The sequence below is a fragment of the Monopterus albus genome, unplaced genomic scaffold (genome assembly GCF_001952655.1).
Source record: "Monopterus albus unplaced genomic scaffold, M_albus_1.0 scaffold52.1, whole genome shotgun sequence".
Classification (NCBI taxonomy): Eukaryota; Metazoa; Chordata; class Actinopteri; order Synbranchiformes; family Synbranchidae; genus Monopterus; species Monopterus albus.
The window spans coordinates 249,555-277,400 of NW_018127932.1; the positions used below are offsets into that span (position 1 = coordinate 249,555).

General features: G+C 40.9%; 1 protein-coding gene across 1 annotated transcript; it reads left to right on the top strand.

The window, feature by feature from the left end:
• Nucleotides 1-12,335: 12,335 nt before the first annotated feature.
• Nucleotides 12,336-27,839, top strand: ercc6 (excision repair cross-complementation group 6; the record flags this gene model as incomplete). The annotated part of the gene is made up of 21 exons (XM_020601867.1): nucleotides 12,336-12,405; nucleotides 12,521-12,749; nucleotides 12,962-13,082; nucleotides 14,715-14,829; nucleotides 15,740-16,454; nucleotides 17,902-18,033; nucleotides 18,318-18,476; nucleotides 19,369-19,504; nucleotides 19,757-19,927; nucleotides 20,260-20,436; nucleotides 21,705-21,821; nucleotides 22,234-22,329; nucleotides 23,127-23,345; nucleotides 23,946-24,056; nucleotides 24,537-24,656; nucleotides 24,859-24,953; nucleotides 25,470-25,615; nucleotides 25,728-26,336; nucleotides 26,433-26,601; nucleotides 26,698-26,776; nucleotides 26,867-27,839. Coding segments are annotated over 21 exons (4,236 nt in total), but the record flags the coding sequence as incomplete, so codon positions are not given.
• Between the last annotated feature and the right edge of the window lie 7 nt (nucleotides 27,840-27,846).

A 27,846-nucleotide genomic window follows, 5' to 3' on the forward strand; every position in this document is an offset into this window, starting at 1 on the left:
TCCCTTAGTTATGCTGCTATAGGCCTAGGCTGCTGGGGGGGCCCATGATGCTCTGAGTTTCTTTCCCCTCACCTCTGCTCTGCTCTGCTCTCCTCTCCTCTCCCTATGCTTCTATATGCCACCACTACACATCACTAACTTTGTGTCTCCTCTCTCCCGTAGTGTGTCCTCCCTCTCTCCCTGTACCTTTCTGCAGGTTGCCCTGGCCCTGGAGCTCTATGTCTCTGACGAGCAGTCACCAGATCAGTGTTTCACATTGACCTGATCAGTGTTTGATTGTTGTGTCTTGTTGCTTTTCTTCTTTTGTCTCTTCTCTATCCACTCACCCAAACTGGTCGAGACAGAAGGCCGCCCACCAAGAGCTGGGGTCTGTCGGAGGTTTCTTCTGTTAAGGGGAGTTTTTCCTCCCCACTGTCGCCAAGTGCTTGCTCAAGGGGGATTTGTTGGGTTTTCCCTATGTAATAATATTGATAACAGTAAGGTCTAGACCTTACTTTGTAAAGTGTCCTGAGATGACTTTTGTTGTGATTTGGCGCTATACAAATAAAATTTGATTTTTAAACAAACTACACTGAACATGTTAGAACTGTTGCAGGCTTTCTGTTTCTTCCTGTTTTAACAGTTTATCCCAGACCTAAGTGCAGCCCAGCCCAAGTGGCACCTATCCAGTTCATTTGTGCTGTCAATGAATCTGCGTCAGTGCTTTTTCTTCATTGTTGTGGGTGTGGTTCTTCACTGGCATCAAGCCTTCAGAGCAGCATTGAGGGAGGGAAGTAATCAGCTAAAGATTACCCAGTTGGACAACATTATAAACAGTGTGCCAGCTCACTGAAGTAAGGAGAACATGCCTGCACAAACGTCAGCTTTCTGTTATTAACTAACAAACAGGATGAGAAGGATGTATTAGGTCATACTGACCAAGCACACAAAAAAAGACACGTCTGCTTTATATTTCTCTGGGAACCAAAAAGTTGCCAATTTTACTGAAAATATTTTTGCATCCAAACAATGGGTACTCACAGTGTTGAATCAGCTGCTTTCTACTGGTCAGTCACATTTCTATGTGAAGCTAAGCATTAGAGCTGATGAGCAGGTGAGACCTCACACAGTTATGTTGATGCAGCACAAATGAGTAAAACACATCAAGTAGTAATAATAAATAGAGTTATATTTTTTTCTGCAAGTGGGCTGTTGAAGCATAGACCTTCTGGAATAGTCTGCCCTCTATTTTTGTTTTTTTGTGAGTGTTATTATCATAGCATGGTCATGTCACTGAGCAATAAAGAAAAGCATGTTTTTGAATCATTTGTCATTTTACATCATTTGAAAGCTCTGGTATACATTGTCATATGCTCTATGTCATTCGTTCCAAACATTTATGAATGATGAAGGTTTCCTGGTTGCATTATTTAGTAGCATCAACTTTAGGCCCGGAAGATAAGGAAACATAAATAGACCCATATTTTTCTACAGGGCAACACAATTTCTTTTGACAGGTTTCTCTCCACATGGTTCATTTTTGTTGGCAGCACCTCTTACTGTCTGAGCACTGACCTTTTAGATGTTTTAACAGAAGGCAAAGATATGTTGAAAGCAGAACAGAGTTTTTAGACTGGCACAATCACTATTAATATTTTATAAATAATGTACATTAAAAGATTTGTATGCATAATTGTGAATTACCCACAGTTAATGGTACTATGTCATTTAAATTAAATTGCAAACACTGTGATGTTCCCATCAAATACTGACTAATAACTAATGACTATCAGATTACGATCATTAAGACTTTAATACTGATGGTCATTCTCTCGTTAGACAAAGGACTGTTGCGTATCTGCTCCTAGTCTTAATGTGCTTTCATAATTGCTTTATAATTTTGCATAAATATTTCTGGATATAAAAAAAAAAATCTTAAAGAACTTAAGAATGATTACAGCCCAAAGCCAATAGTCTCATCTAATTTGTCGTATTTAAGCTCTAAACTATTTTGGTTCTTGGCTCCACTCTGCTCTTTCTTCTGTGGAAGTCTCTGCACTCTCATTTCCAATCACTTGATTGTGCTGCAGTGCCAGGGGGACATTTGGTTGATGTTAGATCATTTATTTATAATGAAAAATGGCCTTGGTGAATAAAAATGCCCAAAACATTTCCTCTTCCCAGTGTCACCTTTACTGTTTTTTCAATCCACATTACCATCCACTACCATCTGAAAGAAAAGGTAGTAACGAAAAAAGGTGTTGCCTTATCTAAAGATCCAAAATGCAATACAAGGCAAAACAAACTTTAGTAATTAGTTCAGAATAAGAAATAGTAATGTAAACTGAGATATACTGTACAGTAATAGTAGTTCACAAATAAATATATAGTAGACATGGGCAGCTTCTTCCAAGAACCACTTTGTTTACAGTGCATGGAGAAGTGATGCATTCTTGTTCCCATTTTTCCTGTTTTCCCTCTACACCATGTATCTGTTCTCAGCTCGGAGTTCCCCCTCATGTTCATTCTGAACAGACCCCAGGTCATCCCAAACATTCAGCAAGATAAAAAAAGACCCCCATTAACCAAGATCATGGCTCCTCTTGGGATATTGCAGAGCATAGCAAAATGTGTTCTGGACAATAAAAAAATACCCAGACACAGGAAACACAATAGCCTGAGCTGAGAAGTGACAATAAAAATGTCACGACTTTAGGCACTTACTACTAAACTTAGACAGCAGGGAGGGTGCTGGAGTCATGAGGTCTGACCTAAGAAAGTTCAGTGCTCGCAAGACTGAGATTAAAGATAACAAAGATGGTAAAAAACAGCTAAAACACCATTAATCTCAACAGCATAAATAATAATGATTTCTTGTACAACAATAAAAATGTAGGCCTGTGATTCCTCTTTTGATCATGAAGCAGTTTTCATGTTACAGTAAGGCTCTTGTCAAATGTGCAATGTTATCAATTAAAGAAACATTTTAGCAATTTGAAGAAAATACACATTTGATTTCCTGGAGTGAGCTAGATGAGAAGATCAATACCACTCATGTTTGTACATTGTTAATACACAATTATCAGTTTTACATAGATTTATTTATGTGGATTAAAGATATTGCATGTTAATAAATATGCTTTAGAGGGGCTGTTTTTGAGCTTTGGGCAGCTAGCTATTTCCCCCCGCTTCCAGTCTTTATGCTCAGCTAAGTTAATAGACTTAATGGACAGACATGCCAGAGATATCAGCTTTCTTATCTAATCACTGGCAAGAATGGAAATAATATGCATTTTTCAAATGCTGAACTATTTGTTAAACACATGAATGAGTACTTAGAAATTAAAAACCTATAGCTCTAAACAGTTTCACTGCTTTTATCAAAACCTGGCTGCTTACTAGCGGTGTTCAGTACATGTACTGTAGGAACAAATCTTTAATGCCAAATCTTCAAACAAAGCTGACTATACTAAATCACTAGCTTTTGGTGGTGGAGTCTAACCCAACAGTGTCTGCCCAACTGTAATGCACATAACATTTCTTCTTAAAAGCCTATTAAAGCCACACTAGCAGCCATGATAGACTCTATTGCAACTAGGAAGCTGCTGAGATGTAAACCTTAAACAATGCTTGTACTGGCATTGCTGTGCTGAACTGAACATAACATACCATTACCTATTACTGAAGTGAAGACAGAATCAGCAACAGCTGTAAAGGCAATATGAATGATGACGCATTCACTTGCTGATACTGGGCTGAGAGCATTTGAACAGTGATGCTATTGCTTAACTTAGAAAAAAAGTGAACACACCACAAAGTCCGAAGATTTACTTTATGGATCTGCTTCATCATTTAATAGCCCCTGATACAGGAAGCCAACAGAGCAGAGTGAGGAGAAACAGGAGGGGAGGACAGTTGAGGATTAAAAAGAGGCAGGAGACATGGTTGGCAGCAGCAGGGAACTGTATTTTCTATGGTTGAATCCCGTTTTTATTAAAGTGTGAAATGGCTGTGAGGATGTGGTGGAGGAAAGAGAAGGTACAAAAACACAACAAGCTGGAGAAGAAAGGCAGGCATTTTATAGCTTCTATATTTGCTCATTCCTATTCTCTCTTCCCTGGTATGAATACTCCCTGCTGACTTGTAATACATACAAAGCATTTATTTTACCTCACTGACATACGCAAGTCCTTTGCTGATCCTTCGGCCCAGAACTGATTATTAGATTTGGTTGCACAGCGGCTAATAGACTCTTGGCTCCCAGGCACTTTGTCTATTTATTCCAGAGCTGGCCTTTCACTTTCCCAGCAACATGTCTCATTTATCTAGATGTGTTTTTGGCATATATACATAAATCTGCTGTGCTAGAGTCCTGTGCACTCCGATGTGCAGTTACTTCAGTCTCTACAATAAAGGGTCACATGATGGCCACAACCTAAATCCTCTTCACTCTTGACAGGAGACTTTGCTCTCACCTAGTTAATTCAATGTGCTTTTTATCCATTGGTGATACACATAAAGCATTTCTAATCAGAGCCTGAAGCTCAGTAGATTTGCCAAGTATGTTGAAAGTTAAAAAACCAGAACATATAAGCACAGAAAGCGCTTTATAAGAAAGTGATGGAGAATGCTCATTATCTTCCCAAGTAAGTCACTTCTGAAGCGAGACTTGATGCTCTGTAAAAAGCATTTGGCGTAGTTCATATATTACGCTAATGCACTGGGTTGTTTTAAGGGATTGGTCATTGCCTCCCATACATGATATCTTTGTGCAGCTGGAAATACTTAATTTGTGACTAAACTTGGGTCTCAAACCCTTCCAACACATTTTATGTGGTGCACTAAAGAGATCAAATGACTTTGTTCATGTAGTTTGTTTCCCGGTGATTTATTCTCATCAGATCAGTGTAAGAGCAAAGCAGATTAAAACAGGGATTATTCACAAGCATTACATATGTTAGAGATTTGATTAAATTAGAAGTATATGAAGTGTATTATTCTAAATGCTTATCTATTTGTCTATACCAGCAGCATGTCACAACAGCTGTGGTAGCATGTCATGAGTATGAAGAGTGATACAGTTCCTTACTCCAATAGGGGCGACCAGTTAAGCCTCCCTGTTATCGTCCTAAGTGCAGCCACTGCTACATACCCCGAGGCTCTGTTTGCTCCTGGCTGCACGGTGTGGAGTGTGCTTCTAATCATCCTAAGTGAGGACAGGGGCCAAGTTGGTGGGGACAAGGGGTAAGTGTGGCAGAAGGGCAGGAGCAGAGGAGTGAGCAGCTAACAAAGCTTTTGGCTAATTTATGACTCCCAGGGTCCCAGCTTGTTGGTCATGAGGGGCACCCTGCCTGGGCTCAACACCCTGTAGTCCTACCATGGAGTAAATCAACCACTTCAAACCCTGTCTGACTGAAAGCTTCCCAAGCAGCCCGTCATCTCTGCACAATGCTACATGGGCATGGTATAAATCAACTAAATGTCAGCGAGAGGGAGTGATGGACAAAAGGCTCTCTTGAGGTCAGGGTCCTCTTAGACAAAGCCGTCTGCCTCTTATCAGTATATGGCTTTAGTCGAGATTTGTTCAGCAGACGCACTGGTACACATAGAATCATACTGCATACCCACCGATCATAGACTGTGAATAAAATGACAGTTTCATTAACGCTTTATTTTAAAGGTCCACTATTTCCTATAAATGTTCCAACTGTTTCCAGGAAAGAAACATGTAGTTTAGTACTAATTATAGAAAAACAGACCATTTTGTTATTGCTCAATTTAAACCTCCGTTAATATTTACTATTCATTTATGCTGAAATGTGTGGTAGTTTGCAGACAAATTTTGAATTTTGCATGGGTATCTCACCTTCTGTACTCTGAATAAAAGCCTCAAGTGTGTGTTAGCATGTAGAAACAACTAGATGTTTACCTAGTGATCGCTATCTAATTTTACCTATAATTAGTACCTAATTATATGGTTCATTTGAGGAAATGCCTTAGTTGGAAACAAACTGGAATATAATACAAAATATTTTTGCAATGTGTTTCTTTAAATATATTATCTATCAAATGGCACAGTCGTGTGAACCAACCAAAAACAATTTTTGTTGTTGACTTTGGTTGCTTTTTTATTTTATTTATGACTTCGGGGAACTACATTTTTTTTTTTTACCACTATCACAAACACTCTAAAGATTCAAGCTACTGAATTTAATGCAAGTTCAGAGTTGGCAAGAAATGCTGAGTTGCTCCTTGTTCCCAGAACAACTCAAAGTGCTGACAGGAAGAGAGAGTTTTGAACTTGGAGCCTGACCTAACCTTTGTCACCCTGGTCACTGATCCTCTTGTCCTTGAACTTCTTTCCCAACATTGATTTAGTGTTTCTAAAGAATAAATCATAATCTTTTTCGTCCTTTTCCCCGAAGTAAGCTTAGACACACCAGATTTTGAATAACAAGTTTATCTTCCCACGTTATTGTTTGTCCCCTTATGAACCTAAATATGTTCACTTCAGCAGTGGGCAACTTGGTTCAGCACATTATCACCAGTAATTTCTCTTGTTGTTGTGCTCTGTCACTTGACTTTACTGCAAATCTGTTATAATGCCCGTGAAGCTAATTGCCCAGTGGGCAAGGTCCCTGCTGTGCAGTGGTGCCCCAGTTAACAGTCTGTGTGATCAGCACACATTTCCGATGGTGTTGCACATGTTTCTGGTTAAACAGAGAGAACAAACACACAATAAACAACAGAACTGTTCAAATGTTCTCTATAGATGTATCCCATGTGGGCAACATGGTAGCAAGCCTAGCGCTACAGGGAAGTTAGCACAGAAAATGGGAAGACTTTGACTGCTTGAGCTGAAAGGCATGGAAAATCACAGCTCTTAGAAAAATAAGTCACTGAAAACTAAACAGTATTGCATTTGACATTTGGAAACATTTTAGTTGTGAATGTGCATAAGTGAATATTATACTGCAGGTCCAAACACAGGTAATAGAATTTCTCAGTATTAATTTACCTTTGGTCTTGATACTTGTGTAGTCTGACAAACCACATACACACTTTTCCAAACTGTTGCAAGAATAAAAATATAAAGCCGTGTAATGATAGAAAAGGCCTAGAGAGGAGCGGGATGAGAGCTGAAGCGGTGAGGACGATAATGGTAACTTCAATATGTTTGTAGGCAAATGTCAGAGGGCAGCACAACATAAGTCATAAATACATGGTCATACATCACTTTGAGCGGGATCTGGGGTCTGTTTTAAATCCTGAGTACAAAACGTTAACTACTGATTCGAGCAGTTGTGTGTTACTCCTAAAAATGATATCCATAAAAATATACTCCAAAAGCAAATACATTTTGTAGGAAATATCAGAGCTGGCTGGATTAGATTCAAAGACCGAAGGGTTCTTTTGGATAAACGATGATGCACATTACTAATGGTAGCTGATTTCCACAGAGGTGGCTGGGATGGATAGTGGTTGTGTAAACCACACAACCGAAAACCTGCTTTGAGGGAACCGAGATCTTCTTAGTATACAACATGTTTATGTACATTTAACCAAAACCACAATCTTGCCCTAACCTTAACTAAAATGCTTTGACATAACCATAAAAGGTTTAATCTCTACAAGTGGATATTGGTAAATGGACTGTATTTATATAGTGCATTTCCACAGTGTGTTACACTGGCCAAAGCGCTTTACAGAGATGATACACCATTCACACAGAACATTCACACACCGATGACGACAGCTGCCACACAACGGCGCTAATCAAGCCACCGGGAGCAATTTGGGGTTCAGTGTCTTGCTCAGGGACACTTAGGCACTTAGGGAGACGAACCATCAACTTGCTGGTCAGGAGACGACTGCCCTACCTCGTGAGCCACAGCCACCACAAGTGGATATTGCGCTGTGTTGCTTTGTAAAAAAAAAATAAAAATACACTGACTACCAACAACGTACATGCAATGTGCCAAACACGTAGCCTAAATTAACAACACATTCTCATTATGTCAATAGTAAATATAATCCTGTCACAATTACATTTTCCTCCAAGCAGGTTTTCTGTTGCAGTTTAGTGGTATCTAAATGTAATTTATTGAACTGTAATATAAAAGTTAAAGCTAGTTTCTGTCCTGTCTGTGAGGTACCAGGTGAGGGAGACTCATAACTCAGTTTAAACTGCTGGGAGATATAACATTACTTAAAGAAATGTAAAGGTTTCCTGCTGTAGGAAGTTTGCATTTATGCTGATGTTCATTCATTTTCTCTCCCATGGAACCTCCCTATCTGCTCCGTGTCTTCAAGACTTCACAGATGAACTGCTGCTTTTACACGGGGGCACATATCCAGCGTGCCTCTATTATCAGCTTGGCATTTGTGAACCGGCACTGCAAAAATTCATAACAAATGAAATAAGTTTAGAATGTAGAGTCACCACTCTAGTGGGGTCTGTTCTGTGTGAACCCCTATTCATGCATCAACAGAACCCCACCTGGAAGAGGTAGACATATATGAGAACGTGTTCAGTCCTGGTTGGAACAAGTTTACACGCAGGTGCTTTCCTGTTCATTTTAGGAATCACTTTATAACCTTTTATAGGTAAATAAAGATTAAAACTAATTTCCTTAAGCTCAACATTTTGGACAGTGCAGCTAATGTCCTTCATGCTGTTTGTATAAGCACAGTAGCAGGCAGTTGGTTATGTGCGCACACACATACATAAACACACCTGCTGCTCAGTGAAATCACAAGCAGATGCATTTGGCATCTGCTTTAACATGGCAGTGGTCTCATGCACCCGGATGAGAACTCACCCCACCCCTCTAATTACTATCAGACATACACGCAAAGACCTGTACTAAGTGGGACAAAAGAGCGCATGGGAGACATTAGCACTGCCAAGATGGCCACACACATGTAGAAAACAATATGGTTGAATATACATTAATATAGACATAATGATGTGTTACTTGTGTGCATATTGTGACATATAGAAGATATATAGTATCTCTGTCAGTTCGCTCTTCAATTTTTATATATACACACTTATATTTACTTTATTAAGATTCAGCTGAGCCAAAAATTGCATGCATGTAATAGAATAACATATTAGGCCTGCACCTAATAATTCATCTACCAAGTGTTTTCATTTTCTGGAGTTTAAGTAAGTATAGTTGGATCAAGATAAGTCATAATTTGAATAAGAGCCTAGACCTACAGTAATGAATAAGTGGTTCATCTGAGGCAAAGAACATCCCTATAGTATATTATGAATTATTTGTAAAATGATCTCATCCTCGAGAGATTCATCATGTTCCAGACAATTGATGAAGGTCATGCAAACTAAAACATTCTTCAGTGAAGGAGAACAGTTTGCAGGAGATAATAGACAGAGAAGATCAAGTATAGCATGCATCACCAGTGTATTACAGTGTCTTGTGTTACGTCACTTACCTCTTTATGCACACATAAACACTCAGCATGTTGTGGAGCCATAACTCTCTGACCAAGTTTTCTGCATGTGAACTTCAACCTATAATGTTGTCTCTCTAAATCTTGGTCCACTTGTTATTCTACTGTCAGGATGCAAAGCAACACAGAGCACCAGTGTTAACATCACACCATGGCACCCTCTGGGATTTACACTGTACCCTCCTCCAGCCTATAAATCTTTAACCTCCTTAAATTTAAATAAACAGTATCATATATGCTCATGCACACACATGAAGTTGAGAAGAACAGCTTTGCCACCCACTAAGCTTGGAAAGATTGGTGAGGAACTAATTTTCTCTAAGATATGATATGCTGAAAAACACAGCCACATTTATTCATGTTATATTTTCCTACTCTCTAATAAAATGTGTTAAGTATGTTTTACACACATAAAGATGAAGGGCTGTGAAGGCCTCAGTCCTGGCCTTCACCATGTGAGGGCCTAAACCAACACCAGCAGTAGAATTAACTAGGTAATGTTCTTTTGTTTTCTTTGTTCATGTGTGTAGACTTAAGTTGGTTAGGCATTTGATTTGACATTGGATGTACACAATTAATCAATGAAGCATCCACATTTGGTTAATTTTGTATTGTTAATGTGTGTACACTTCTTTTTGAGTTACCATGTTTCCTGGTCCATGGATGGGGGTGGTTCTGACAAAAAGATTGGACTGAGGCAACAGCAGGTTTAAATACCTCCCACTAGGCCTGGACTGCACCAAGTGCCCAATACAAGAAAGGGGGGAGTTTGGGAGAAATGTATGTATTTATTTGTAGTTTATGTTAAAACTTTGTGTGTTATTGGTTTGGCCAGCCAGTATATACTGTATGTTTCCCTGTGTGTCATTTGTGAGGTTACTTGGTTTTTGTTTGAGGTACTGTGCAGTTCATTTGGTTGTATTTTGATTTTCCTTATCTTTTGTTGACCTCTTTTAGGGCCCAGTTGATTTGATATTGATGTTTGTATTTTTTCCTTATTTTTGGGTGAATAAAAAACCAATTTTTTGAACTTTAAAAGCTGCCTTACTGTTTGGTCCCTGACAAGGGTGAACACAGAAGGTTTACATTCTTCTGCAGCTCAACCTTGCAGTCATAACATTGTGTGAATGTATCAGTTTAGTTCCCAAGGTGATTCAATAGCAAATTTATAGTTTATTTGACTTATTCTAACTCTGATGTGTTTGCCTTTATATCAGTCACCCAGAAGTAAAAGCAACAAAGAAAACATTTTGGCTGCCTGACGGTCTTTTGTTAATCAAACCTCAAGACCTATTTCTTACTGTGACAAGCCTTCCTTGTGGTTCAGTACTTTTTGAATTCATATCCACTCTAGTGTCTCTGGAGAAGTTCCACTGAAAGTGACCCACATTTACTACTTAACCAACTAAAATATACCAGTGTCTTCATCTTTCTACACTTTCTGAGCCAATTGTGAGCCAACAATATCTATCCCTATATAAATGTGTCTGTTTATTCACATAACCCTCTTCTCGGGCACTGCTGTACAGGGTGGAGGAGTAATTTTAATTAAGTCCTTCATTTATTGTTGCATGACACTAAAAATAAACTTCTCTTGAGATGCAAGTAATTGGCACTGCTCATGTTTGTCACATCTATGAAGCGCAGAGATTCCAAACCTTTGAAAAAAAATTTCAGGGACCAAATTACAAGAGACTGACGTTTTGCAGAGGAATGTAAGCTTTAAGATTTGGAGTGGCTAACTGGATGTTGCCATTATAAAAGGTCTGGATGAACTACACCCTTACTGCAACACAAAAACTTCCAACATTTATTGCTTCTTATTCAGCACATACTAGTTCCCAAGATGATTATGCAAAACACAAATACAATGGATTACATGTCAGAATGTGATCTCTGGACTGAGACTGGTTCAGTGTGTTCCTCCGCATTTAATTCATCAATAAAGTTAGTGGTTTTGTGGCGCCATCTAGAGAGTAAATGCCCTCGAAGCTACCAACCAGCAGAGGGCGCTGTCCAACAAGTAACTGACTGAACAGAGAGCACAGTGGTTTCCTTGGCATCGGAAACCAGGAAGCAATATGACAACCAACCAGGCTAGTGATGTTGTGTAACTACACGTTTTGTAAGTAATTTCTTATATTCACACTTCGGCACTCGGTTGAACGTACTTAACTTCACCCAGCACTGTTTATCGATCTTACCTGTATGAGTAATCTGTAATTGTTGGTAGTTTAATTGAAGCCGACCGGCTGCTGTCCAGTCAAGCTGAACAAGCTGATGATACCCACGGTTAACTTAGCGGTTTAGCCTAGCCACGTAAACAATGGACGTATGAGAGAGAGAGTTTGATGCTTCCAAGGGAGCTGTAAGTTATATGAAAGTTATAACTGTGTATCTAACCACTTCGAGAAGAGCATTTTATGTATGTATGTATGTATGTATGTATGTATGTATGTAGATAGATAGATAGATAGATGATACATTATGTTCCAGTCAGAAATCACAAAGATCTGGGAACGTTACCCTTGATTGCTTAATAACTTAACCTTACAAGTCACCATTCCTTATCTAATGGTAACGATTTAGCTTCACACTTAACATAACCTATTTGAATAAACTGTAAGGTCACCCACAATAACCATGTTTAGTTCACGTTATACACTTAGTTAAAGTACTGCCAAGGAGTGTGACAAAACACCTCCTGATCATGTTAAGATCACGACTGACGGACTGCCTCTGCTTGTAGCCACATCACTATGCCTGTAGAAGCTACAGAGGACCAGGTGTCCTCCTCTCTCTCCAACCCGGCTAGTGCTGCCCTCACCTCAGGGGGGACAGAGGAGGATGCAGCTACAGGGGGCTCAGTGGTCTGCTCTAACGGTCAGGGCTCTGAGGCTGCTGCAGCCTATCCTGTCAACACTGGACCAGGCGAGGGCAACAGCGGTGAGCTATGCAACATCTTGGACAGATAAGAGAGAATGAAAATGGACTTACCAAGGGATTTATCTTGAGAAACACACAGTCACTGAATGTATTTTATTGTCTATGCGGTTTTTAGCCAGCAAGAGGTCTAGAGCCTTGCTGCAGATTGACCGACAGCGCATCCAAGCAGCATCTGCCAGTTCTGGAGCTGATGAGCTCCAGGGCCTTGGTGTGGCTGTGTATGACCAGGATGTCCTTGAGCAAGGTGTCTTGCAGCAAGTGGACCAGGCAATCCAGGAGGCCAGTCTTGCAGCTTCTAGAGCTGAAGCTGAGAAGGAGTACCACTCGGTGCTCGATGATGTCAGGTAATGGACAAGAGCATCATATAAATAATTTGTGTAGGTAATAATTCATGTAAATAAGCTCAAATGTAGAATATAAAAGATCATGTTTTTAAATTGTTTTGAGTAAATGCTGATGCATAACATCCAGTAACATTATTTTGAGCAGAAGTCAAAATGACAACTTCAAGGGGCTAATAAATCATCTTCTCTTTTTTTAATGGTGTGTGTTTCAGGTCTGTCACAGCATCTCTGAAACATATCAACAAGATTATTGAGCAGCTGTCTCCCTATGCTGCCTCCAGCAAAGATATCAGTAGGAAGATTGAATCTGTCAAACGTCAAAAGGAAAATAAGGTAAAATTCTACAGTGGCTTCAGAAAGTATTCAAACTCCTATACTTTTTGTACACAGTTCATTTTAATTGGATACAATTGCCATTTACACTAATTAACCCATAATGACAAAGTGAAAATGTTTTTAGAAAATTTTACAAAAGGATTCAGAGTCTTTGCTGTTGTCAGGTGTATCCTGTTCATTTGAATTTTCTTTGAGATGTGTCTAGGGGTGCTTTCACACCTTAATTCTTTTGCTTTGGTCTGAATCAGTTGACGAGTTTGTAAACATGTAGCAATGTCTCCTTGGTTCGGTTTTGTTTCACACGCAGAAAAATCCAAGCGCAGCAAAACACGTCATGTAAAACTACGCGAGAACGTTCTCTCTGCTTATTGGTCAGATGTGTCTGCCGCGAGAACAGAAAAAGTAAATAAAGGAAGAAAGTCCACGTTTCTGTGACGAGAGAGGATGGAGGTCAACATACGCGGGTTGGGCCTCGCCCTAGTTATTTTGTATTACGTTACTTGCATTTACCACTTAAACCAAGTCGTACAGTTTGCCCACGATTCATCCTGGCGCATGTTTTGGGTGACAGGAAATAAAATCTACCCATAATCCAATGCCCTCAAATCATGTGATTCACGGCCTTTGGTCCTGTTTTGGTTTGGTACGCATTCTCACCAGGAGGACCACACCAGAGTTCGCTAGATGATGCGGATCGAGACCACCTCATTTTGGGGGTCTCGGTGCGGTTGTTTTGGTGCGCACTCGAGTGCGATTACCGTGTTCACACCAGACAAAATGAACCGCACCAAGAGGGAAAACGAACTCTAGTTCGATTCAGTCGAACTAAACGCTGTAGGTGTGAAAGGACCCTAGAACTTAATAGGAGTCCAACTGTGGCAAACTGTTTAATTGATTGGACATAGTACATATAAGGTCCCACATTTCACACTGCATGTAAGGGCAAAAAACCAAGCCATGAACTCCAAAGAATGTTCTGTAAACCTCTAAGATAAAACTGTGGCCAGGCACAGATCAGTAAAATCACTTCTACATTTTTGAGGATTCCCAGGAGCACAGTGACCTCAGTGATTGTGAAAAAGAAGTTGTCTTGAACCATCAGGACTTGTCTGGCCAAACTGAATAAATGAGTAAGAAGGGCCTTGGTCAGGGAGGAGACCATGAACCCAGTGGTCAGTTCAGAAGTTTCAGAAGTCCTCTTCTCAAGCCATCTACAGAGATGGGAAAACCTGCAGAAAGGATGACCGTCTCAGCACTACTTCATCAATCAAGCCTTCATGTAGAATGGCTAGATGGAAGCCACTTTTATTAAAAGGCAGGTGACAGGCTGCTTGGAGTTTGACTTTAAACAACATCTGAAGGACTCTTGTGTGATGAGACAAAAAGTAACCCTTTGGGGAGAATTATAAGTGCTATGTCTAGTGAACACCAGGCACTGCTCATCACCTACAGTGAAGTATTGTGGTGGCAGCATCAGTCCATGGGGGTGCTTCTCAAAAACTGAAGTGGAGTCTCAATAATTTCTTAAGCCACTGTACAATTGATCAACCATAAAATTTTATACATGATAATGCTGCATTAACATAGTATTGATAGTGACTGTTGTGATAAAAACACCTTTACATTCAGGAGAAGCAGCTGAAGAAAGTCAGAGCCAAACAGAAGCGACTTCAGGCCATTCTGGGAGGAGAGGACATTCAAAGGGTGGAAACTGAGCTTTTGGCACAGGATGATGGAGAGGAAGGTGACGTGTTGTATTTTTGACCTGTGATTTATTTTAATGCATTCAAAGAAGTTCATTACCATTGAGGGAAACCATAAGTCACAAATAAGTGCTGATGCCTCATTTTCTATTGATAATGTGAAACCAGGGTCATATTCACACAAATATAGCTCAACAAAGCAGAAATGGAAGCCGTGCAGACTGTTAATACTAGTTGTAGTGATGGTGGCCATGACATTCCTAAACACCAACCCTTTTTTTCATCTTGAACAAACTAATGTAAATATAGCTTCACATGTAGATGTACTGTACCTTGTAGAGCTTCTTGTAAAACAGTCATGTTTACATTCAGTCAGGAAAATGTTTTGTGCACAGCCTTGAGACATAGCAAATGTGTTCAGTGTATTTCCTATCTTATAGAACAAACAAAAAATTGATCCTTTGAATCATTTAAACTCTTCTTGCACCCATGCATTGTTGCCTTCATGTGCATAGAGGGGATGCAAACAATATGAGGACTTGCTAATTAAAACGCTGCTCTACAGTAGAGCATGGATCGAGTCCCACATTTCTGTCCAAACCTGACCTGTGCCTGAGCATGTGGCATCCAAACCTGACCTGGACCCCAACAAGCTTAGAGTACATAATGTGCAAACCTGACCCCAAGCCCAGTGCAGCTGAGTTTGTATGATATTTTTTCCCCCTCATTATTAGGTGAAGCAGACATTTTGAGTGCTCCAGCTGTCTAGCCTAAAGTTTGACCTATGTGCCTAGCTTGAACCCTTGGGTACCAACAGGTCCCATCAGGCTCAGCTCGGGTATCCACACTCTGCAGCACTGCTAGTGGTTTAAAAAATCTCTACAGGCTACCGTTCAACAACGGATACTAAGTAGTTCTCTATCTAACTCTGCACTTGTGTGTGTGCTGCAGCTGAAGCTGGGCCATCCACACTGGGCAGCATGCTCATGCCGGCTCAGGAGACTGAATGGGAGGAGCTTATTCGGAAAGGTCACATGACTCCTTTTGGAACCCGGATCCCTCAAGTAAAGAAGGTACCTCGAAAAGTGATGCTTGCTGAGAACTCGGCCTTCGATCAGTACTTGGCTGACCAGGCCAAGCTGGCTACTGAGAGGAAGAGAGTCCCTTTCCTAAAAAAGAAGAGGAGCTCTGGACTCAGACCTGATGAGAAGATCAGGGGAAAAGCCAGCAAAATGGTTTCCTCTTCCAAAGATAAAAAACTAAGGAAGCGCATGCGAAAGCTCCAGTTAGCTGCTCTGAAGGCCCATCCTAAGGCCCGGCCTAAGGCTGAGCCACAGCTCCCTAAATCAAGGAAGAGGCATCACACTGAGGGAGAGGAGACAGACAGTGAGGGGACAGAGTACCTGCCTAGTGATGAAGGCATAGATCCTGACCAAGAGGAAAGGGAAGCCATGGAGGAGGGCTTTGGGGAGGATGATGATGAAGAGTATGAGCTGAAGCCATACAAGAGAAGAACTGAGGGGAGAGGGAGGAGGAAAGTCAAGAAAACTGAGGATAGTGAAGAAGAATACTTCCCTGAGAGTTCAGATGAAGAGGAGGATGGGAAGGGTAAAGAGAAAAAATGCAAAGATGATGGAGATGTGGAGTACTACAGACAGCGAATAAGGTAAGATTATCATACTTGCTACTTTAAACATGTATAGATAGTTATTTTGTTCTCCAATTTAACATTAATTATGAAGTCATATTTTTTGTAATGTATTTACAGTTTGCTAAGAGAATATTTGTACAGTTGAGTTACTGCTGAATGCAAAGGTGCAAAAAGTTCTCATCGACAAGTCTTCTAAAGTGAACACAGACCTCCACGCCTGTAACTGACATGCTGGGCAAACACCATATTGAGCTTTAAACTGTGTGTCACATTTGTAATGGCAGTGGTGCAAATGTGCTATTGTTATTCCCTTTAGTTAAGGACAAAAGCAGTTGTTGTCTGCTGGCTCCATAGTGCAGAAGGGGAGTTAATCCCAGATGAGATTGGCAGCTGTTTCTTGACTAAGCAAATTCACTCCCTGCTCTTCTTCTCTCTCTGCTCTCACAGTGGCCTAATTATCCTCCTGCACATGGTTTTAAACACTCACTCACTCTAATGCTCAAATTAATGGAAGAGCAGCCCTAATGAGATTTTATATTTATAGCTGCCAAATAAATTGTGTTGGCATGTGTCCTTTTTCTACACTACAATGATTGAATGTCAATTCAACAGCATAGACACAGCGTGGATGGTGTGGCTAGCTTATATGAGGAATGATATTATTAGAGTGGATGGTATTTGTAGTTGGGTGGGGGGGGTGGAGTTGAGGGCAGAAAAGTGTAATTAACTGAACCAATGCTTAGTCTTGACTTAATTAGAGAGTGTGGTCTCTCAGGCCCAGCTAAAGGACCAGTTTCATGGCAGGGTGACAGGACCAGGCCCAAATGAAGATGGATTCTTATCCTCTGCACCTCACACCTTTCTGGGGAACTCGCACTACTAATTGTCTGTATCAATCTTCATTTGCGATGACTGTACCTCTAACTGCCCTCTCTCCTGCACTATTAAAACAGTTCTCCTTTACATTTCCTCTTTTGCTGTAGATGTTCACCGCTCAAGGGAAATACCCACAACCACAAACATTTGCTAGCCATTCACCTGTGTAGGCAACTCTTAAAATGAATCAGAGTGTAATAGGTGCAAATGGAACATCCATCTATCCGTTCTCTATACCTGCTCATCCTGTTTAGGGTTGCATGTACAGTAGTGGTCAGTCATCTGTCACAGGACTAGTATCTATAGGAAAAGGAAACCAACATGAAACATATCACTTTTTTGATCTTAGATTAGCAAATTACTTAAATTTGGGATGTAAACCATAATATCAGACACAAGTTTGAACTGACAGTGTTGTCAATTCTTTGGTGTTGCTTGACAGTATTTAACTCCTAGAGCCCTTGTTTAAACACTAAGCAGGTCTTGCATGTACTAATATTGACTGACCCATCAAGATCTTCACACTAAAACAGAGAAATCCTGCATGTGCTATAACCTCATCATTATATAATCGTTGCCTTACTAGGAGATGGAAGCGACAGCGTCTTCAAGAAAGGGAGGCGAAGAGACAAAGAGGCGAGGAGCTTACAGATGACAGTGATGCCGAGTTTGATGAAGGCTTCAAAGTGCCTGGCTTCCTCTGGAAAAAACTTTACAAGTAAGTTCATTATGAAGTGTTGAGAGTTATTTCAAATGTCTATGGTCAGAAATGTTAATCTGTTGAGTAGTTTGTGTGCCTCCTCTGGTATAGTACTGTACAACAAACCCTTTGCTCTTACAGACCCTTGTGCCGAATTGACACTGATTAACTAAAGCTTATATAATCAAGACACCATAAACCTTGTTAGTTTACTGCAGCTATACCTCACTGTTTATTCTGATACTCTTAACAAACCAGACTACCTAAACCACTTTCTGCATACGTATATATGGCATTGTCAGGTACCAGCAGACAGGTGTGCGGTGGATGTGGGAACTCCATTGTCAGCAAGCAGGCGGCATCTTGGGAGACGAGATGGGTTTGGGTAAAACCATCCAGGTCATCAGCTTTCTGGCTGGACTGAGCTACAGCAAACTGAGGACCAGAGGATCCAACTATAGGTAGAAACACACACACACAAACACAATCAAACTGTGGCCAGCGACTGTGTGTCTGTATGGTATGAATATTTGATTAGGGGGATCTCTGCTTGAGAGTGTTCATCTGAATTATTAAACATGTTTCAATTATCAGACTCTTCACTTTCTTACTGCAGACATCAGAGAAAACACTGACACTCAGTGTGTGCATTTGAGAGAGAGAGTGTTATAGTAAAGTGAGTGTCTTGAACACTTAAAATAAATTTTGGACTCATCATGTGGGAGTGGAGCAGGTGCGGGACAAGACATCAGCCATGGAACAGCTGACATGATGGTGGTGATAAGTTGGTTTTACTGCACAAACAGCACTCATACATTTAGGAGGTGGAGTCTCCCTGATGGTCAATACTCTGTCTGCTATAGACGCCCACAAATTGATTGCCTGCAAACTCAATTATGGCCCAGTATCAATAGCTTCCACCAGGCAGAGGTTCATACCAGCCCATTAGTGTCTCTTTTTGTGTACGTGTGTTTGACAAAGCTCTTGTAAATCTTCACAGAGGAGCTGAGCATGTGGTCCTGCACCTTTGATTCATTTATAAGGCACAGAAAGTGAGTGGAGCAGTGGAATTGGACTTTGTTGTTGGTTTATTCTGCTGCACTCGGCTTCCACTATTTTCTATATGCCTAAATGCATTACACATTGTTCATGCAAGCCAAGCACAATTTTCTTGTTGTAACTTGTAGGAAAAAGAATCAGTATTTTTTTTATAATTTGGTATAGAAATTATGACTGTAATTTGCTAATGAAATTTGCTGAGGTTGTCCAAAGTTAATAGACCCTGAGTTCCCTTGTTTACTCATCTTAAATACAGCTTTGAGATTAAACATCTCTGCACTGTTTTTGTTGTAGGTATGTCGGTCTGGGCCCTACAGTCATCGTGTGCCCGACTACAGTCATGCATCAATGGGTGAAGGAGTTTCACACCTGGTGGCCTCCTTTTAGAGTGGCTGTTCTACATGAAACTGGCTCCTTCACCAGCAACAAGGTGTGTGTGGATATGTGTGTTACATTTTATGTCTATAATTTAGCTAGAATGTTTTCTGCAGGGCCTGTTTTTCCTCTAGGGGGCACTAGAGATCTGTTTATGCAGCATTACCCTTTTTGCCCTCTTGTCTCACACCACACTGAGAGACATGCTCTACTTGGACACTTTAAAGTACAGGATCCCAGAGGCTGTTATTAATTGCACTGATGAAAACCTGTACTGATAGAGGTCTGGGTTTTTTTTCTGTTGCAGGAAAAGCTCATTCCAGAGATAACATCATGTCATGGTATTCTGATAACCTCATATTCAGCTGTGAGGAATATGCAAGACACCTTGCAGCGATATGACTGGCACTATATTATACTGGATGAGGGGCATAAGATCAGAAATCCAAATGCTGGAGTTACCATTGCCTGCAAACAGGTATTGTTCACACAAATTCATGAACTTACACATTTTAACCACAGCACTTGAAGAGTCAAGTCAATAATACTGACTTTATCTTAGGAATAAATGGCAGCTGTGCAGAGTTTAAAGAGCAACACATGGCTTTAAAATTGTAGCAATAATCTAGCTTCTCCATCTCCATAGTCCTACATACACACACAAAGACACAGTCATTATTAAGATTTATATTCCTCACATTGGAGGAAGTTATTTGTTGTCATTTACCTTTGTACTGCAACATAAGTGTGCTAGAGTGTCACGTCATATTTTATATAATATATGTTAAATTGTTCCTTCTCCGTCTCCAGTTTCGTACTCCCCACAGGTTCATTCTGTCGGGCTCTCCAATGCAGAACAATCTGAAGGAGCTGTGGTCTCTGTTTGACTTCGTCTTCCCCGGCAAACTGGGGACACTGCCTGTCTTCATGGAGCAGTTTTCTGTGCCGATCACCATGGGGGGATACAGCAATGCCTCGCCTGTACAGGTACTGGAACACACACAAATGCAAAATTAGGATTTGTTTAAAAAAAAAAAAATGTCCTTAATTCTTCTCTTCATTTTAGAATTATGAAGAGTAGGGCTACAAAAAGAAATATCATTTCATTTGAAACTGCAAACATATTTTCAAAAGAGAAAAGCAAAGAGGAAACCAGGTGTAAAAACTGACCATGAGAGTCAGCCTTCAATTTTAGAGAGCTACACTAGATGAAAGCAGGTCAGAAGGAGAGATAGAGGAGCATCAGAGCCATTAAGTGCAGTGCAGGATAATGTAGGTCCATGCAAAGGAACTTCAGTACATCCCTAGTGTGTGAGAGAGAGGGAAGAGGCTAAAGTGGAGAGCCAGGGAGCTAAATTGTAGCCCTTTGTCATTAGTGTTCAATCGTTAATAACCTACTGACTATATGGATTTAATTATTTAAGCCGGCTATTGATGCTTCTTCCTCTGTCGATAATAAAAACCTTTACTAATTATTAATGTTATTAAATGGTCAGAGAGGGCTAAGCTCTGCTGCTTTATCCTCTTCTCGAAATTTTCAGAGAAGCAAGCAGGCTGATGTTGTGTATGTACAGCTAGATGTATGTAAACAGGTATGCATTTGGGGTGGGGCTAGATGAGCATGTGAATATTACTGTTGCTTCCATTATTGAAGCATGTGTTTGCAGCCCCTTGTGAATCCACTTAGCAGCTTGTGCAGATATCGCTGGATCATCTGCTGCCTTCCACTTGTTTTGTCTACTCTGACCTCCATTGAGTCCTAAATCCCTCCACGTTATTGTCCCCTCCAGCCTTGCCTAGGGTGTCTTTGATCCCTCTGTGGACCCCCAGTGAGTCAGTGTTTAAAAGGCTAACTGGCCTTTAGCACAGACTCTGAATAAGGTGTATCTGGCCATTTGCAGAAGGGTTCCTAGTGTGGGGTGGAGCCTGGTGTTTTTAAGCTTCATCAGTAGTACTGGCGAAGCTGGCCGGTACTACTGATGAAAGAGGAAGGCTTGGTCCCTCAAGACCAACAGTAGTCTGATCAATGTTTAATGCCCTGTACTGTTGAGAGGGACAGCTACATGAGAGAGCTAATAAGAGAGGGTGGAAGACTGGCTAAATGATGATCATGCCTTGAGAAACGTTCACACTGATAGGTGTGTGTGTGTGTGTGTGTGTGTGTGTTGATGTGATTGTATGACACACTGAACTGAATGCTGCTTTTGTTTTAATGCAGTTAGTCTGTACTAAAAGGCTGAACTCTTGTTGATCAGGTCCAGACGGCATTTAAGTGCGCATGCGTGCTGAGGGACACCATCAATCCTTATCTGCTCAGAAGAATGAAGGCAGACGTCAAGGCCAACCTCTCCTTACCTGACAAAAATGAACAGGTATTCCTCGTACTCTGAGTCATTTGACCCTGTTTTGTCTAAATATTGAACAGCCTCTCACGCCCGGATCTCTTAACTGGGGAGGTGTTTATCTGATTGGATGTGACTACATGCACCACATCTAAGGAGTATTTGATGAATGTGCATGGCCCTTGTCAGATGAAGCCAGCTAATAAAGTCCTAGTAAAGTAAAAGGAGCAGGTATTCATTAAGGTGGCTGGTCTCTGGTCTGTCCTCTCAGCTGACGCTGGTTGACTCTTCACTTCAGCTCATTAAGTCAGTCCCCAAGGACAGCAGTGGCTCCAAAAACAGTTTCCCTCTGATTTCTCTCCTCACACCTTGCACTTCATCAAGGGGCTTTAAAACCGATGATCACTGCTCATTACACACTTTTGTACTTCTGTGTGTGTAGGTTCTGTTTTGCAGATTAACAGATGAACAGCGCCAGGTGTATCAGAGCTTCTTAGACTCCAAAGAAGTCTACCAGATACTAAATGGGGACATGCAGGTGAGCTGTGTTTTCACAGTTAAAATGGACTCACTGTTTTGTTGTGGGTATATTTGCTTCTTCCCTTTGAGCTCTTTGTGTTGACTCACACTGCATTACAAAGACAAAGAGGGCGAAATAGTTGGTTGAGAAGCAGACTTGGAGGGACATGACTTGTCTAATTCATTTATCAACCCACTAACTGATGAATTTCTCTTCAGCCCTTTCTCTCACCGGCATTTGTCTGTATTTTTATGCAACACTCTTGTACACTTAAACAACAACAATCGACATCTTTAAGTGGCATCAGTGGAGTTAATATTTTTTGCCATGTAAACTTTGTTAAACCCCTAATAGCTCGACTTTAGTATTCTTTAAGATTCTCTCTTTAAGAAGGTTGTGCAGTTTGTCTTCTCACATTAGTCAGACCCTTGAGAGAGAGAGACTCAACCATTTATCACCACTGACCAAATGGACGTGGTTGGAGAGCCAGGGGTGACAACAGCAGTTTGTGCATACATACACGCTCTTACAGACACATTCAGTGGTCACTCTCAGTCCATTAACCACCATTACTAATGCAGTGACCATTGGGCCTTCATCAAGAAACAAGGCCTTTATATTTTGTAAATAAATTATGTAACTCATTCCTGTAGACTCAAGTAAATGTGTTTATTTGTTTAAAGGTGCAGTGCTAGAAATGCAGAGAAATATACAAACATTTTATACCAGTACTGTCAACTGTCACCAGTTTTGGATTTCTGAAAGAAACCTAAAGTTAATTTCTCTCTTTTTTTCCTTTTTTAAATGCTGTTTAGGTATTTTCAGGTTTGATAACGCTACGCAAGATCTGTAACCACCCAGACCTTTTCTCGGGCGGCCCCCGGATGTTGAGGGGGGTCCCAGAGAACCAGCTAACTGAGGAGGAACACTTTGGCTTTTGGAAACGTTCAGGCAAGCTGATAGTGGTGGAGTCACTGCTGCGGGTTTGGTTTAAACAGGGCCACAGAGTCCTGCTCTTCACTCAGTCTAGACAGGTGAGGAACACATTCTTCTGATTCACCCTTTTGATGCTGCGCTTAAAAAAATATATGCACACACACACACATATATAAAACCCCCCTAATACATAGAAAATATGTACTGGGTTGTAAGAAAATACATGCATATGGTGTTTGTGTTGCTTGTTTTTCTAAAATGGGATTTAAAAACTAAATCACTATATATGGCCTTCTTTAGAGTATCCCAATATATCAAATCGTATCCCCATGATTGGTTTATGCATAGACAAGACAGGCATTTCTTCCTGTGCTTCAAATGAATGTATTAAATTAGCAGTTGTTAAGTCTATGTTTCCTGCTGGCTGCCTACAGCCCATGTGCCAATAAAATTGTGTGTGAGAGAGCAGTGTGTGTGTGTGTGTGTATGTGAGAGAAGTCCCAGCTGTTGCAGTCAATACCAATGAGATTATACCTCAGAGGGAACCTGAGACCCTCCCTGTCGGTATCTCTGTCCATGTAATATTAATCTGCTGTAATCCTTTTAGAGATAATTCAAACCTAAGCCCCTCTTTCTTGATCTCTCTCTCCCTTTCCTCACTGTCTCTCTGCTGTCTTTATCATCTTATTCCTTTCCAGATGTTGGACATCTTGGAAGTGTTCATGATGGAGAATAGCTATTCATACCTTAAAATGGATGGCACTACCACGATAGCTTCTCGACAGCCACTCATTGCTCGCTACAACGAGGTAAGATTTAGTCATCCCTAATGGCTCTGAGTGGTTCCCATGAAAATCCCGTCCTGAGGGACAGAAAGCTTCAGTGGAACCCGGCTTATGCTAAGGTAGAAACGCTAAGTGGTGACAATCTGTCGTTCAAACTGGATGTACTTGATCATCCCTGTACTGAAATTCAGATATGTGAATATTAGAACAACATCTGTGTATCTTTAGAGGGCGGATTCTAAACAGATTTAAACTTCTGATCTGATCAATATTTTTAATTTAAAGTCTTATCTATTGCACAGTCAGATCAAATGACATTAAGCTATTTATCTTTAAATAGAGTTTAATTTGGAAGAATGGGTTATTGTGGTTTTACTTTGTTATCCTCCAGATTTTGTGTAAACAGTTTGCTAATTCTTTATATGGTTATACCCATGTGATTGTTAGAAAGAGTATAAAACTGTGGACATGTTCTTCATTAGTCAGTGACATTTTTCTTTGCAGGACAAATCAATTTTTATCTTCTTGTTGACCACTAAAGTCGGAGGTCTGGGAGTCAATCTGACTGGAGCCAACAGAGTCATCATCTATGACCCAGACTGGAACCCCAGTACTGATACACAGGTAGACAGACACACACAGTAATTCATTTACCATGTCCAGTATTTCTTAGGAGATTTTATATTGTTCATTAAGGAACAGTGTTATTTGTAAGATACATTTACATATTTTTTTCCAAGCGTTTTTCCTGCTTTTCAGAGTTTTTGTCCTCATGTTTACTTTCTGCTTCTTTTTGTTTACTGCGACTCTCTGCTATCGTTCATAGGCACGTGAACGCGCATGGAGGATTGGTCAGAAACAGCAAGTGACGATTTACCGACTGCTGACTGCAGGGACCATCGAGGAGAAAATCTACCACAGGTCAGACAGCAGTGTTTTCATGTTATGCACGTAAGCACTTCCGTACACATATTTAATCACAGAACTTAATAAAAAAGTGATTTAAAAAATCCTGTGGTGGCTTTTGTGCTTTCTCTCACCCCATCTTCCATTTTCGTTGTCTTTCCATTAAGTTCACACGTTCAAGAATGTTGGTAATGACGTGACTAATTGCTCACATCACTGCTCTGTTACTACTTGCGCTCTCCCAGTTCCCAGTAATTGAAAAGCTTTCCTGCATTATTAAATGGCCAATCTAGGACTTCTAACCGTTCTAAACCGTTGCTCTGTTGGGTTTGTGCCTGTAAAGTGCTTTCTAAAAGCAAGTTGGAAGAACAGCAGGGATTCTATTTTGATACCTACAGTGGTGTGGTTAACTAATTTTCTCATCCATCAGCCAAACTACTCTGTGGTGACAGAGGATCGGCGCTGCATGCTGAGGCAAAACAGCAGACTACACACGGTGATCTAATTCTGTATTTTTCTGTTTTCATTCAGGCAAATCTTCAAACAGTTTCTGACCAATCGTGTGCTGAAGGACCCCAAACAAAGACGGTTCTTCAAGTCTAACGACATGTATGAGCTCTTCACCCTGTCTGATCCTGATGGAGCTCAGGGAACAGAGACCAGTGCCATATTTGCAGGTGTGCAGATTTTTCTCTTGCCACAGAAACATTACATTTGTCCAGTTATTAGTTTATTTGAACCCAGAAGTAAGTTTTAAATAATTGACCTGACAGGTTTTGTTTATATCAGGTACAGGCTCTGATGTTAAGGCTCCCAAGAAAACTGAGAGGCCAGGGCCATCACACATGGTAAACCATGGCAGCCGTACACATAAACACTCCTCAGCAAACCAGAATGAAACAGGTGCAAACTGTGGACACTCCCTGACAGACTTTCCTGCAATAAAACATGAGGACACCTCTCCATGCAGTGCAGTCTCTCAAGTTAAACCAGATGTCATGACAAACAGTCAAAGCACCAACCAAAATGGCAGGGATGTCGAATCAAACATTTCAGCAAACGCACAGCCTGCACAACAGAATAACAGAGACTGGGATGCAGCCATGCCAGCAGTCAAAACCTCACACTCAGCCAGCTCTCACCAGCACAGGGATAAAGCCTCGGCCCTCAGTAGCCCACAGAAACACAGGGAGAAGAGGAAGCACTGTGACTCAGCTGACTCAGACAAACGCAAACATAAGAAACACAGACACTCCCGGAATGCCCGGTTTGAAGGCCATCGCATCTCTCACTTGGTGAAGAAAAGGACCTATAAGAAGGCAGAAAGTGAAGATGATGAGACCAAGAACCAGAAGAAATTAGATGATTATGTCTTGGCAAAGCTCTTCAAGAAATCCGGTAGGCTTTGTGTGCCCTCCCCATGGGTTATTTAGTAAGTCTTACAAAACGGCACACTTTTATGTTGCCTGTACTTTATTTGTTTACCTTCTTCAGGTATCCACAGTGTGATGCAGCATGACAGCATCATGGATTCCTCCAGCTCTGACTATGTTCTCGTCGAGGCAGAAGCCAACCGAGTGGCCAAAGATGCCCTGAAAGCCCTTAAGGTTTCTCGCCAAAAATGCAGGCTGTCCTTCAACAGACCCCCTCCTCCACCTGCTAAGTGCGCATTCTCTCTCACACACACTGGGATTTTTAAGAGCTTCACTAATCTTATATAAAACAGACATATCTCAGTTTTTCCTGTCTGCTTTCTTAGGAAACGGTTTGGACAAAAGAAGAATTCTCTCCTGGTTGCACCTTCTGTTCAAGCTGTCCCTGCCTCGATCAAATGCAAAGTAAGAGCAGTGTTATATGAAAAGATGTACACTGGATACAGCAGTGTTTGTTAAGCCATGTTGTGTAAATTCATCTGATTTTCTATTTAGGATGCTGCTATTGTAAAGAAGTCCGTGTCAAAGAAACCTGGCACAGCAGCTCATTTCAGTGGGGAGGGGGCAGAAAGTGACGCAAACCCCGCCCCACTCTCCTCATTGTCTCTGCTGGCCAAGATGAGAGCCCGTAATCACCTCAGTGTGCCCTCCAGCCAAAGAGAAGAAGCAGAGGAAGAGGAGGATGGCTCTGAAGCTCTAAGAAGGAACTCCCTCCCAGCACCGCCCACCGAGCATGACGAGCTGTTGGTAGATCTGCGCAACTTTGTAGCCTTCCAGGCAAATGTGGACGGACAGGCCACTACCCAGGAAGTGTTGGAGTATTTCAAACCGAGGCTGACCCACAAACAGGCACCCGTCTTCAGAGAACTGCTGAGGAGCATCTGTGACTTCCACAGGACATCTGGTCAGGAGGGAATCTGGAGGCTGAAGGAGCACTTCCGCTGAGTGAAGCACAAATGAAAGCGGAAGAGAGACTGAACTGTGATGCATATCTGAGTTCTTGCCAAACATAAGCCTGTAGAGTTCAAGCTTAAAATATCTGTTTGTCAACTTGTGTCAAACGGAGAAGTCAGTGGCAAAAATAAATGGCGCACACCAGATGGAAATGGATTTCACATTATTGCAGTTTGTTATGAAGGCCCCTATTGTAGGCAATGGACTGTGGGGTTAGTTAAACGTATCAGCTATTTATCACTTAACTAAGTGTTTAAGGGGAGTTGGGAAATTTATTTCAGCTGCAATATCAGAATGTTAGTTTGTGCTGGTTCAGGAAATATTGCAATTGTTTTTGTTCACTGTTGTCTGTACAGGATTATACTTGAATTCACTTGTTTACTTGAAAGAATGTTACCTCCCATTTTGTAATGTTCTACTATAAAATTATTTTGTAAATATGACCTGTTATCATAGTTATTAGAAGATTTGTAATGACTGACTTGAATTAAAATATGGTGCTGCTGATATTGTGTGAGTTG